Source organism: Etheostoma cragini, chromosome 9 (genome assembly GCF_013103735.1).
Source record: "Etheostoma cragini isolate CJK2018 chromosome 9, CSU_Ecrag_1.0, whole genome shotgun sequence".
NCBI lineage: Eukaryota > Metazoa > Chordata > Actinopteri > Perciformes > Percidae > Etheostoma > Etheostoma cragini.
Genome location: NC_048415.1, coordinates 13,217,195 through 13,230,286, shown reverse-complemented (window position 1 = coordinate 13,230,286; position 13,092 = coordinate 13,217,195). Strand labels below are relative to the sequence as shown.

The window sequence follows — 13,092 nt, the reverse complement described above, 5'->3', positions numbered from 1 at the left end:
TTGAAGTATAAACAGATACTGCCATTGAATTAACTTGTGATGCCGTTGCAAGAACGAAGACTGAACACATGGGTGGCTTTGTCGATGCCTGCTCATAACTGTCTACCACAAAGCAGTGTTTTCCAAAAGTTTATCAGGAATATCACGTTATCAGTGATATATTTGTAGCCTATCATTCCGTTATTAATCTGATAATTAATCCGTTCAATTTGAGATGCTTTTATACAGAGATAAGTGAAACATACTTTCTAAGGTGTTCGCACATGTAATGCTTGTGGCGATAGCTGTGGCAACGATCATGCCAGATTAATTTGTGTCACTTCGATCCCGTTGATTGTGTTTTCTATTTAATTCTACGGACGTGCATCATTGTTATGGTAATCCAAACTACACATTACTACTCATTCATCACATTTGGACACGAGTCACAACTGTCAAACTCCCATTTTAAAGCCATTTGGATATTAGGCTAGCTAGTGCAAGTGTGGAAAGGTGAAATATCAGGCTTGTGTTCGTGTCTTTGTTTTTAGCTTTTTTTGTTATTTATAGATTGGGCACAGTTTTACAACTAATTTAAGCGTGAATGTCACTAAATAATAAAAAAAAAGCAGTGTCCGTGGTTTACAGTAGAGACGTGGTAGAGACGCAACGTTGCACTCGCCAGACAACAACTGATATTTTCGTAATGAAAACGGCTCATTTGTTCATGTTTGTCTGATCGGGTCCAAAACTACTGTCCCAGCAACCCGTTCCTACCGTAATGTTTCACAAGACCGCGACAAATGAATGGGAAAAAGAGGCGAATTGATCGGAATTGTTTACTGCAGCGGTGCAGCCCCGCCTTCAACACATATCACCAGTTAACTCAAAAACCAGTTAAACCGAAACACCGGAAACTCGGTGACGAGGAAGAAAGCTAGCGATTGTTTTTGGTAGAAGTTTTACATTCCTCGTTATTAAGACTACGGTGTCTCAAAACCTCAATGATGTCGGGATCATCCAGCATTGTGGCGATAAAGAAAATTGTTCTACAGTTACGCCTTGAAGCTGGCGTAAACAGGGTTAAGGTAACGCTACTGTTTAGGACGTGTTGTTTCATTTGTTGCTAGCTTCAGTCACTCAACGGATCCGCTTCTCACACGGAACTGCTGGTTACATAACAGCCGCTAACTTTCTAGGACTCGGTTGTTTCCCAAAGGTTTCCCAGGCCGCAGCGGACCTGCAGCAGTTTTGCCTTCAGAACGCCCAGCAGGACCCTCTGCTCACCGGCACGTCCTCCAGCAACAACCCGTTTAGACCGCAGCAAGTCTGCTCCTTCCTGTAGCACCGACCCGCTGCCTCTGTGAGTAATTACCCTTACCAGTAAGATCCGTTAGCTGACTTCATTAAACGTGGCTTCTTTAAAATCCCATTCACTTTAGAGTGAACTGTAAAAACACATCGCGTACCAACATTGGGTATCGAATCACTGTGTTATGGTCAAATGTCTTTATGCCTGCAGCTTTTGAAAATATTCGACACAACTTACATCATTTTTCAAGTCACTTAACTATCAACTTAGTAACCAGTTACAAGGATTGCTGTCTTTATGGAAGAAGAATACATACTTCAATAATGCCTTTTTTTTTTTTTTTTACACTGCTCGTATTACACACCGGCCTGATATACACACACATAGACCTCCTTAAAGCACAAATGAAGAGATGGCCATTAACAGGTGCCCTGAGCAGTTATGGTTTCAGTGCTTTGCTCAAGGGCACCTCAGTAGTGCCAGGAGGTGAACTAGCACCTCTCCAGCTACCAGTCCAGGGACTTAAACCGGCGGCCCCAAGCCAAGTCCCTAGGGACTGAGCTCCTGCTTCCCTGAATAGGCATCTCTGAAATGCGCAACATGTTTTGCACTTGCAGTCATCGTTAGTGGATGAAAGTAAAAACACTGGTCACATTGTCTTCAGTATCTGAAAATAATATTGGACAAGTAACAGGACATTCATTTTTACATAGCGGTTGTTTATGCTCCACTCTCAAGAATGTCGGAAACCATAAACTCTAAATCAAACTTCTTGGAGCTCGGAGATGACGTATACTTTAATGCAGTTTCTTTAGTGAAGCGCTAGTTCTGGCTAATGCATGGAACATTTCTGCAGGTTTTGGACATCGGAACGCCTTGTTGGAACATGGCTGCAGGACCTGCGCTGTGGACTGGAGTCATCTCGGGTGCATTCAGGAATTTGTTGATAAGCAACCGTTTTCTTTTTTTTTTTACTTTTGCCTTTGTAAAATCGCAAATGGAAACATTTCCAGGTGTTTATGTAGCATAAATGCAGAAGTAATTAATCTATATCAACACACATGTTGGCCTTTTGAATTGTATTGTACATTTTCCATTCCTGATTTTGAAAATGAATGGTATTTACACATTTTAAACTTGCATCATGTTTTATTAAAATGAGTATTTACATTAAGAAATGTGTTCAATGAGTCATCCGTAATTATTTTGAAAGCCCTGTCAAATAGAAAAGCGGCTGCAATGTGAACCATTTACCTTTTCCCAGACCCTAATTCACTGCTCCTTTATCATTTGCAGAGTAGGATTGAACAGGTGTATGTCTGCACGCATGACAGGCTGGGACAAGGACTTTGTGATTTATGTCGAGGCTAAATTCATACAGTTTGTGGAAATTAATTTAAAATGAACTACACATCTGCCAATACAACTTTCACATACACTCGCAGGTCTGAAGTTTCAGGTTACTGGGATTCATGTGGAGCGCCTGCATGTCTCCTTCCTGGTGTCTCCCAACTAACAAACATCCTTGCAATGAGCTACAAGCTCCTGTCCCAGATGTCTTTACTTGGTCTTCAGAAAGAATTCCAGCTTTAAAGAAGTAATTTTTCAGGTTGAGTGTGAACCTCCAACAATGTGATCTCCTAAAATCCAGTCATCGGTGTTGAACATCAAACAAAGCTGAAAGGACAAGGGTTCACTGTTTGCATAAAGAGTGGATATGCAGATTCTTTGTGCAAAGCCACACACATTAGTAATATCTTGGATAATAAACAAGGTCGTCATTGCCTGACCCAAAAAGCTGGTTGTTATTTGTATTCAAAGCTGGAACTTCCGTCGGCAGGCATCCATCTCATGGCGCTGCAAACAGAAAATGTATTTTTTAGCTTTACAGAAAAAGCCTGGGACAATACTCCTATTTTGATTGGAATTTAAAACTTCTTTTTAACATGTTGCTGAAGTGCATTGCAATCATTTATTAATGACTGACACCTCGGCAGCAAATTACCCTACCACATGTATGCAAGCAACGCAACGTGGCATGGCACAAAACAAATTACTATTATTAAAGTGCTGACTTCATTAGTTCCACCCTCACAGCTCTTCTGGCATCTTAAAGAGACTCACCTTCAGGACCCACTCATACTCTCCAAACTTTGAGTCGAATGTGCCTTTCTGTAGAGAGCGGAGTTTGAGGGTGAAGCGAGGTCCGAGCTCTTGAATGCCAACTTTCTTCTCATTCTTGAAGATGTACCTTCAGAGATCCAAATAATTGTCTATTAGACCATCTCGACTTAAGATAAACTGTCTTGAACATCTCCAGAAAAAGCTGTGTTATTTATTACAAGGCACCGTGTCAGAATCCACAGTCAAAACACTCACCTGTGGAATCTGAAGAAGACAAAGTCTCTCTGGTTGTGGAAGGTGGCGACCTGTCGACCTACGAACTGCGGGTCTTGTGGAAAGAGGGCAGCGAACTGCCGACCGATGCTGTGGCCCAGGCGTGTGGTGAAGTTGTTGAGGATCACCTCTGGGGAGTGTTCAGTTGGATCTTTGCCTCTTCTCTGCACACAAAAAAAATACTCTTATGATGAGATAACACAGCTAAGCTTAGGGATGACACACACCCGTTTAAAATAGTAGCAGTCCAACACCACTAACCTCAAAAATGATATTTTTTGGTAGAAGTGATATTTCTACATGACAAATAATTTACTAGAAAGTGTTTTGGAGTCATAGAAACCAACAGACCCAACAGTCATGACACGCATGCTGCTCATTCTGTGTTATCAGAATCAGAATCAGCTTTATTCGCCAGGTATGAGGACACATACGAGGAATTTGTCTTTGGAGCATCGTTACTCACACTGTGCTTACACATACATATCAACCAAAACAGAAATATACACAATAATATATACACAATATAAACATACTCTAAACAGAAACAATATAGAGGCATGAGTGCATCTGTGATTGAAAGGGGCATGTTCAAAATTATAGTGTTGTGTTTAATTCATGAGGGTATTGATTCTGTGTAGAAACAGGTGTCAGTTATAGCCCATATTTATCATTATTATGATTGCAATTTTAGCTGAAAGCCTAAGCAGGTGTCTTGTTTTAGACTAGTTCGTGAACATAAACGGTATTTATATAGAGAAAGCTCCGAAAGCTTTTTTGTATACAAACACCAAATAGGAATGAAACAATTATCCATTTTAGAGAAACAAGTAAAAGAGCAAATATACCAATATGTCCAGGTCAGATGTCTGAGGTTACATTTACAGCTAAAAAAAGAAGAAGTGAAAAACACTACATCTTTACAATAGTATCAATGCGTTCTTACTGTTTTTCCGAAAGTAATGGAGGTAAAAGCATTGAAAACACCACATTCATTAGTATTTAGAGATGATGCAGACATCCAATGTGATGAAGAAAGCCTGCCGCATGATGCTGGAGAGAGGCAGGATTAGTCCTACTATTCTAGGTTACTGTTATGTACCTTTAGTTCCCCCCATGTAATTCTATAAATTACTAGAGACAAAATACTATATTGAAGCAAACAGCTGATTTTCATTCCTTCTGGTTTGCCTTACGTAAAATTGTCATATTATAAAATCTAAATATTTTCTTTAAAGAAACTATTGAGTAATGTGAAGTCACTCAATTTGTTCAAACTGTAAAGATGAAAAGTCAGTATTTTTAGTATTGGTGTTTGACGCTAGTGTTTTTACTCTGTTCTGAGTGACAGTGTGTGCTATCTCAGTGAGGGGTGTTCATGGTGTTTGGTGCACTGAGCCTGGTTTGAGACGTGTGGTAAAAGTTGTTTTGCTTGGAATGAGTTTGCAGGAGATGTGAACTGTTTAGCTCATGTGACTGTTGGTAGTGCAGATGGTGGTATGAGTTTTGCATATGTAGCATATGTACGTTTTGTTTTGCCCAGTGTTTAGCAATAAAAAAAAAACTGTAAACTAGGCGTAATTCATTATGTACATCACCTTCTTCTAAACTCAGTTTTAGATACGCAATACAAACCCATTATTGTTATTGTCATGCCATTACATATGTCCCATTTAATCAAAGCAGAAACGGAGAAGAAGAGTTTGAGTTTATCAACTTGCCTTCATCTCCTTACGTAGTCGTACACTACTGATCTTGAAGTGTGCAGTCGGCCCGTCAGGGAGATGACAGAGAACCAAACCATCTTAAAGTCAGGGTTAAGGGAGGCAACATTAAAAAGGTCAGACCGGGTGAACAAAAAAAACTTAGACTAGCTCGCCCTGTCTAGAGTCGTTCCACTTATTTTGATGCTTATTGCTACTTTGATATACATCACTGAGCTTTCATCACATAAAAGTGGTCTCTGAAGTTGGTGAGATTCAAAGCTCAGTAAAAAAGTATCACACAACCCTCATTCCTTACCCCAATGACAGCAATGTAATAAATACCAGATAACAAAGAGCAGTATAGAGCATTGTGTATAACCCATCCCTCTCCTGAAACAGCTGCTTTTGAGGATACTGGGCACTTTGCGATCCTCGTTGATGACAATGAGGTAGGTGAAGTTCCTGGCGATGCACTGAGGAATGATCCTCTTCAGGGCCAAACCTCTTCTGTAGTACACGTGGGCGTTTGGGATTACTGTGGCCAGCTGCTCACAAAACCTCACCGTCCTCTACAAGACAAATACCAGATAACGATCGATGTGTTTAACAGAGTGTTTGAAAAATAATAAGAAAAGAAGACGCAGCACAGTCACATTTACCACCTTAGGGCAATTTATACAGCACATATAAAATGTCAATTACACACACACTAAACGGTAAACAACGTCAACATTGTATTACCTACTGTAAACAACGAAGAGTAAGACAGAAAACAATGAGTTTCTTTCTTTTTTTTTAAACCAAGAAAGGTAAAAACTCCTATACAAAACAGGTCAAAACAATAAGTGGGGCTCCAATAAAGAACACTTGTCTTGTCTCCGATAGTCAAATTTAGATTGTAGCTTTTCCTCTGTGTCCATTTCCATTTGCATCAAAATTAATATATCGTGCATACTACTTTAAGTATTACCAAATCTACCAGTGGATCATCATAATATGAAAAGGTCAAACGCAATGTCCCCAAGAACATGTTTGCTGATAGCTTAGTTAAGGACTGGGCGAAAAGACAATATATATTGTCAAAAGAATATAGAAGTCTTTATTGTATATATTTTTTCCATATCATCCACATATACTTCAACAAAATGGCAATGTGAAAAACCAAACCGCGTTACGACAATGTTTGCACATTTGGACGCCGCGTTACACTCTGATCCTTGCACATTATGTTCAATTTGCTCTTGAGTTCTTTATAACATGAGAAAAATATTACTTTTCATTAAAAAAAGAAATAGAGAAATAATAAAATAATAGAATAAATGAGAAAAATACAAATTCTCATGAAATTTAAAATGGGTGTTATATAATAACTAGTAAATAATTATAAAAAATGTATTTTGTACAAACCTCTTCTTGAAGTCTGCATGCTCTGAAACCCTCTACACACCTGATACGTATGTAAAAAAAATCCACGACACACTAGTCCCTAAACAGACTGACTAGTCCTGTCTTTTGCGGACGTTGTTACGAGGGCAGCGTAGTGAATGCAAAAATGGAGTGAGTGAGAATAAATTAGCGTAAAGGCTGTGTGAGGAAAAAGCGAGAGGAAAAAAGACAGCAAAGATGTAAAGTGAGTTAACAGTGAACAATAAAAACAACACGCTTCTCAAGACACGGTGGCTTTATCTGTTGTTAACACTGCCGATAAAGCAAAGGGTGTTACCCCCAAAAGAGCATCGGCACCAGAGGGAATGCCTCCCTTGTGCTTCCAGACCACGGTCCAGGAAGCCTGAAACAGGCCTACAGTAAAGTCGCTTGGATCACCATGGTCAAATCAGCAGACACTCAAATTATAGTGCACCAGTATACTGATCCTTATGGTAAATGCATTTAAAAAGGCACCAGAAGGGCGATGTGCAGTGATTGGAGTGAAACAAAAAAGGTGCAACGCAGAGACTGCAGTGCACACAGAGACTGTGTCACGCTTTTTTATTTTTGAGTTTCACACAAACTGCACACTTTTGATTGACTAAATTCATTTTTTGCAGTTTTGTGATCACACAGAGTGAGATCGAGATTGCGATTAGATGAATTGTGCAATCCTAGAAATTACTTTTATCTATATCTGATATTAAAAGGTTAGTAATAAAGTATTAAGAACATGTATTATAGAGCAGCAGGTCACTCACCCCTCTTGGTCTGTCTGATGTTGTGATGAGCACTTTGGGGTTTGTCAACCCGTTGAAGTAGGCAGAAAACTCATCAGTTCCCTCATCAAATGCAATCTGTAAATGACAGGAAGACACACACATTTACCTTTTTCAAATGGATTACAAATATAAACAGAGATCGTTTGAACAAGCTCAGCCAAACTTGGTCCACACCTCTTCATCTTCTGGGTCAACTGTTGTCTCGTCGTACACCCTCTGGTTTTCGATCGTCTTTGGGACCTCTTTAGGCGGTGCCTTCATAAGTGACAGAAAAAAATGAAAGAATGAATGACCAATATCGATGTCTTAACCCTGTTTAAATGGCAAAATGTAACTGTCTAAAAAGGACACAGAGAAAACCTAAAACTCACCTTGTCACCTAAAGCTTCCCTTTCTTTTTTCTTCTTTTTCTTTATCTGCATCTTTTGCTGAAATATGAAGACGGAAACAATACGAACACTGAAATTTGAGTTGAAGTTTGCTTAACAATATTCACTGTTGCACTGAAAGTTGACAAAGTAATCAGACAAAAAATTGGGGATTAGTAGCGATGATTAACAGTTTCTGGTTACAGGTTAAAAAGTACTAGAATGGCTGCTTGTTCGATTTATATTTAAAAGGAATATTATTGAGCTGCTGGTCAGACCATGAAAGCAAGTTTATTACATCAGTTTGAGTGAATCGTGATTCTGGAATTGGAGACCTGATGATTCAAGAAGGGCTGCAAGTATTAATAATTATTTCATTATCAATTTATCTGCAGTGCAGCTTTTTTTCACAAGTGATTGATTTGCAGTTTATTCTTCAAATGCCAAATAATAGTAAAAATATGATCAACACAAGTTCCAAGAATCAAAGATGACAGCTTATAAACACAACGTGAGGCTGCTTCGGTTAGACGATTCATCGATTAGTTGTTCCACGTAAACTTACTTTGCAACAACTTTAATGATCGAGTAATCGTTTAAATCAAATATTAAGCTTCAAACGCAAATTATAATCTGGTTCCAGTTTCTTAAATGTGAGGATTACCTGCTTAAGTAATTATTATATCATTGTAAATTGAATATTGTTCGTTTTAGACTACAAAGGTACTTTGTTACCTTCCACCACTTACGAGAGGAAAATACATATTTTTTTAAAACCCAAAAGTTGTATCAACCCCTCCCAAAAATAATAATAACCTTTATTTGTAGAGCACTTTTCACAAGTGTAAAGACAATAATATCCACGAGACAATGAGCTGTCAGACTGCATTAGTTTTAGCTAGGTGTAGATTACCTGCAATGCCAACGCTTTCATAGCTGGTATATTTATGAGTCTTTACCTTTCTTTTCTCCTGCTTGAGTTTCATGAACATGAGATGCCTTCGCTGTTTGTTCTTGATTTCGGACACACTGAAGGTGGGGGGGAAGGCTGGCTCGCTCTTCTCCATCTTCTCCTCCTTCGTGTCAACTCCGCCGCTTTCTCCATTTCCCTCCTGACTCACACTCTTCTTCTTTCCCTTCTTATTCTTCTTTTTCTTACCTTTGTTGTCCTGACTCACGGGAACCTCTGTGATATCCATCTAGCGTCCGCCGTCTGTTTTGGCTAAAATTTTTCACGTGTGTTGAGCTGGCTTCCTGTTCGTGTGCTCACCAACGGGGACCGGAAATGGTTTGGGTGGTCGTGGTTTCAAACTGTAGAGACATCTAGTGGCGAGGAGGAGAACTGTAACCACAACACAGCTTCAGAAAAAGGTTGGAATATTAATAAAGAGAATACATGAAGGTTCCTCCAATAATGTGTTTTGGGTTCTGACAAAGCTAAATAAGACTTTCAGCTCCATAAAACATCTCTGTATATGTAAGTATGGCTATGTTTAGAAAATTGTGTCTTCCAGCAACTTTCACACGCAGAAAATCGAGCGAAGATAATGACCTCTTCTGAAGAGTTTTTTTAATCCTCCATGTCCTCCTTGGCTACAAGCAACTGTATGGAGGAGGGGTGGTGGTGGTGCGCTATCACGTTAGGCTTGTATCATGTGGATGCAACAGTTTTGTTGTCATTATTTAGAACTCCTCTTGGGGGAGACAGAAACTACGCACTAAAGATTTAAATCTTTAATAATGATTTTATTGGCCGCAAGGAAGCAGCGGAAACAAGTTGTGGACACAACATTGACATATTAGTCATATAGTAAGCTATACATATGGCATTAGTTGTTTATTGACACAACCTGTTTCTACAATCAACATCAGCATTTACTTGGAGTAATACTTTTGATCATCTGTCCAAATACCTGCAGCAACATAGAATTTGTAATTTAATATTGATCTAATCATTCACTTCAATTCATCTGGAATTCTAGTATCCTGATTGTATAAACAAATGCTTAATGCATGATTTTCAAAATAAAAACACTGCAGTTTTTCATTGATTAAAATACATAATACAAAAAGTCAGGGATTAATTTACCAACACATTGGGCAAAACGTCAAGCCTGGAACTAAAAATTTTAAGTGGATATGTAATGACGTAGTTAGTGTTAGTATAAGTGATATCAGGCTCCAGTCTTTTCTTCTACTTTTTTTGAGGATCAGCTATACTTTTTCTTACATTTCCATAAAAGCCTGTGCCTTTACAGCTCTCTGTCTTGAGCCTCAGAACGTGTAAGGTCATGTTTACATGGTTCATACTTTGTGATCAGTGCATAAAAAGCCTTCCAAACAGCAACATTATCTGTGCATATTGCTCCTCCAGCTCTTTTCTTCTGACTCTCTTCCCTGTTCATGTCAGCTATGCAGGTCCAGCCACCACCAGAAGTTACACCCCACTTGGAGTGATCAACAGTATCACTAAAGGGCTCCCCATTTAGGAGCTTTACTTCCTTCACATTGTATACATGATGAGTGATGGCGGTGTTGCAGTAAGAAGGCAGAGGGTTATGCATCCTTCCCCAGCTCTTAATGTAGAGATCCTGGTTCAAATGGTTCAAAATAAGGCCAGAGTAAAGATCTACAATTGTATGGGGAACAAAACAAAACAAAAATACTGTTATCTATGAAAATTAATAGTAACCCCTGTAGAATTAGACAATGGGGGGAACATTTTATACATACCAAAATAAATCTACATCACAATAGACAACAAGACCATTTGTCACAGCAAAGAGAATTGTAAACTATGTTCTATTGTAAAACTGTTCCTAATTTTGCTCTGTAAAAAAGGTTTTTAGGTTATCATCAACCTGAAATGAAATTTTAACATTTGAATCCTGATTGATTGATTGATTTAAAACACTCACCATCCTGAAAACGGGTGTATTTTGCAAAGCTAGTGAAATTATGTCCTTCCGTTGAATTCAACATCTTTACACGAAACCAGGGTTCCTTCTTTGGGTAGCAGGATCGCTGTGCAACACATCGCAGCTCATTGTAAAAGGTTTTTGGGATGTCATAGTCATATGAATAAGCATGGATGTACTCTAGCTGCAATCCTGAGAATTGAAATGTAAGTTTTAACTGCACATTACAAACCAAAGAACTTTCATAACAAGTCAGAAACATAACAGGCGTTAACCTACCGTACCTATTTCTTTGAAGTGGTCATAGGAGTAAGTCACGCACATAAATGTTTGAGCGTTAGCGGTTCCACTGTCTGTCCAGAAGTCTTTACTGCGATATTTGGGAAATTTTGGTGTACTGTGTGAAAGCCAAACTCCAGTTCCTTTGTCCAACATCACCACTCCTTTATGAAGTAAAGCAGAAAAAAACAAAAGAAACAGGAAATGTTAACATTATAATGTCTCTGAACACAACAAAGTGGAGATTTGCTGCACTCACCTTTACTGTGACCAAATGATGAAGGAGCAGCGTTTGAGTTTGGAGGCTGATCATTATAGAGCATGTATCCAAAGCCTTTAATCTGCAACAAAACAGAAAAGTTAATCAGTGTGCCGATGAAACACTGGGCTTTGAAAGAGAGAAACACTTCCTTACACGTCACCTGTCTGTCGTAGAAGTCCAGAAGGGGTTTCAGGGTGTTTGCCAGAGTGCTAGATTTACTGTTTATTTTCTCTTTGCTGACTTTCCACCCGTTGGTGCTTTCATCCATGTACAGATATGACAAACCGTCACCCATAACTCGGGGAAACTTGTAGAGAATATACCTAATACAGAGATAGGTATATTATATTACATATTCAGTTGACAGAGAATAGTTGAAATTATTATATGTTGCTACAACTCAAAATGTCTACCAACCAGTCTACTTCTTTTCCTTCGTCATCCCTGCATTTCACATCTGAATCAGACCCTTGGAAAAGGACCCCAACACTGATGAGGAATGTCATTGCTGTCCTCTAAAACAATCAAATATAAAGGACAGGAGTCCTGTTTTTACAGATAAATCACCTTTAATACATGTTACATTTTTTGAAAAAGTAGCCCTAAGTCATGTGGGTATTGTGAGAAATTAGATTTTTAGAAATTAGAATTATATGAGAATTTTAGACAAATGGTGGACAAATCCCTACCGATTTTGATAAAGAGTATGATTACTACAAAATTTAAGTATAAAAATTGTATTGATCTAAAAGTTGATTATCTATATAAATATCCAGAGCTTTTAATATCGTTGAGCAAAGACAGCGGTTACATGACACCCATCATGATTCAGGCTGTTCTCATTCCATGACTGGGTTGCTCATTCACTGTTTGTACTGATACCCATGAAAAGTAATGCCTATTTAATTAGTATATATCCCACACAATCGTGAACCAGGGGAATGGGTGCCTCTGCAAATCATACGATGGATATAAAGAGCTACAAAGATGGATGGATTGATGAATGATCAAACAAACACAGGATTTTCCCCACTGGATGTGTTCTGTTGGAATGCAAAAGACAACGCTAACTTGTTTCAGCGTACTTATTTGAAACCAAACAACAATCTTTCCTAAACCTAACCAACCTGTTTTGTTGCCTAAACCGGTTCTCTACAGCAGGATCTTGCGCAGGTGCACTCGTACTGCTAAACATTTGTAGGATAAACAGAAAAATTGTGCATAAGCTCCAGAAATAGTAACTGGACCTTGAGTTAAAAAATAATATTGTTCAATTTCTGTGTCTGAAGTCAAGAATGAACTTTGATGCTCAAAGATTTTATGAAATTTTAATAAAGCAATTTGGCAGCCCTGGTTTACTGTCACACAGATGAAAGCGTAAGTGTCAGCAAGTTTTTAGGCAACCCCAATCCCACAGAACAACGTCAAAGCTTCCTGGTACAGATTGCACTGCACAAGTCTCTGAAGTCTCCCGGACAAATGAACACCATTCTTTAAATACATATTTGGGCATTTGTTCAAGATTTATTGTGCGTCTGTATAACAGATTTGTATAAAATTACTTTGGAACTTTTTAAAAGGGCTTATAATATACACTCACCGGCCACTTTATTAGGTACACCTGTCCAACTGCTCGTTAACACTTAATTTCTAAGCAGCCA

General features: G+C 38.6%; 3 protein-coding genes across 6 annotated transcripts in view; 1 reads left to right on the top strand and 2 right to left on the bottom strand.

Moving 5' to 3' along the window:
- The first annotated feature begins 876 nt into the window (after window positions 1-876).
- On the top strand, window positions 877-2,427 carry LOC117950682 (guanine nucleotide-binding protein G(I)/G(S)/G(O) subunit gamma-5-like). Of its 3 annotated transcripts, none has more exons than XM_034881988.1 (3): window positions 877-1,067; window positions 1,199-1,342; window positions 2,148-2,427. In XM_034881988.1, exons 1-2 carry the CDS (start codon window positions 984-986, stop codon window positions 1,322-1,324), a joined length of 210 nt encoding a protein of 69 aa, XP_034737879.1. In that variant the 5' UTR covers window positions 877-983; the 3' UTR covers window positions 1,325-1,342; window positions 2,148-2,427. The 3 variants fall into 3 exon arrangements, with proteins under 3 accessions (XP_034737879.1, XP_034737880.1, XP_034737881.1); XM_034881989.1 differs by having other exon boundaries at window positions 1,199-1,346; XM_034881990.1 differs by having other exon boundaries at window positions 1,199-1,367.
- rpf1 (ribosome production factor 1 homolog) lies at window positions 2,421-9,262 on the bottom strand. Its single transcript, XM_034881960.1, has 9 exons — window positions 8,932-9,262; window positions 7,976-8,032; window positions 7,779-7,859; window positions 7,584-7,679; window positions 5,810-5,963; window positions 5,410-5,492; window positions 3,671-3,852; window positions 3,416-3,542; window positions 2,421-3,148 (listed from the first exon to the last, which is right to left on the bottom strand). Exons 1-9 carry the CDS (start codon window positions 9,169-9,171, stop codon window positions 3,107-3,109), a joined length of 1,062 nt encoding a protein of 353 aa, XP_034737851.1. The 5' UTR covers window positions 9,172-9,262; the 3' UTR covers window positions 2,421-3,106.
- Window positions 9,263-9,783: 521 nt separating this feature from the next.
- LOC117950659 (plancitoxin-1-like) overlaps window positions 9,784-13,092 on the bottom strand; it is a 4,301-nt gene continuing 992 nt past the window's right edge. The window contains exons 2-7 of one of the 2 annotated variants that reach the window (XM_034881957.1): window positions 11,849-11,946; window positions 11,592-11,754; window positions 11,429-11,510; window positions 11,175-11,333; window positions 10,891-11,082; window positions 9,784-10,601 (exon numbers count right to left, since the gene is read on the bottom strand). In XM_034881957.1, coding sequence (XP_034737848.1) covers window positions 10,225-10,601; window positions 10,891-11,082; window positions 11,175-11,333; window positions 11,429-11,510; window positions 11,592-11,754; window positions 11,849-11,946 — 1,071 coding nt within the window. In that variant the 3' untranslated portion in view covers window positions 9,784-10,224. The remainder of the gene's footprint in view (window positions 10,602-10,890; window positions 11,083-11,174; window positions 11,334-11,428; window positions 11,511-11,591; window positions 11,755-11,848; window positions 11,947-13,092) is intronic. The other variant, XM_034881958.1, reaches the window with a different exon arrangement.

Coding starts and splice junctions, on each gene's coding strand:
- rpf1 (XM_034881960.1), bottom strand. CDS start 9,171: ATGGATATCACAGAGGTTCCCGTGAGTCAGGACAACAAAGGTAAGAAA. Junction 8,033..8,931: donor TCAAGCAGGAGAAAAGAAAG/GTAAAGACTCAT, acceptor TTCATATTTCAG/CAAAAGATGCAGATAAAGAA. Junction 5,493..5,809: donor CGAGGATCGCAAAGTGCCCA/GTATCCTCAAAA, acceptor CCTGACTTTAAG/ATGGTTTGGTTCTCTGTCAT.
- LOC117950682 (XM_034881988.1), top strand. CDS start 984: ATGATGTCGGGATCATCCAGCATTGTGGCGATAAAGAAAATTGTTCTA. Junction 1,068..1,198: donor CTGGCGTAAACAGGGTTAAG/GTAACGCTACTG, acceptor TGTTTCCCAAAG/GTTTCCCAGGCCGCAGCGGA.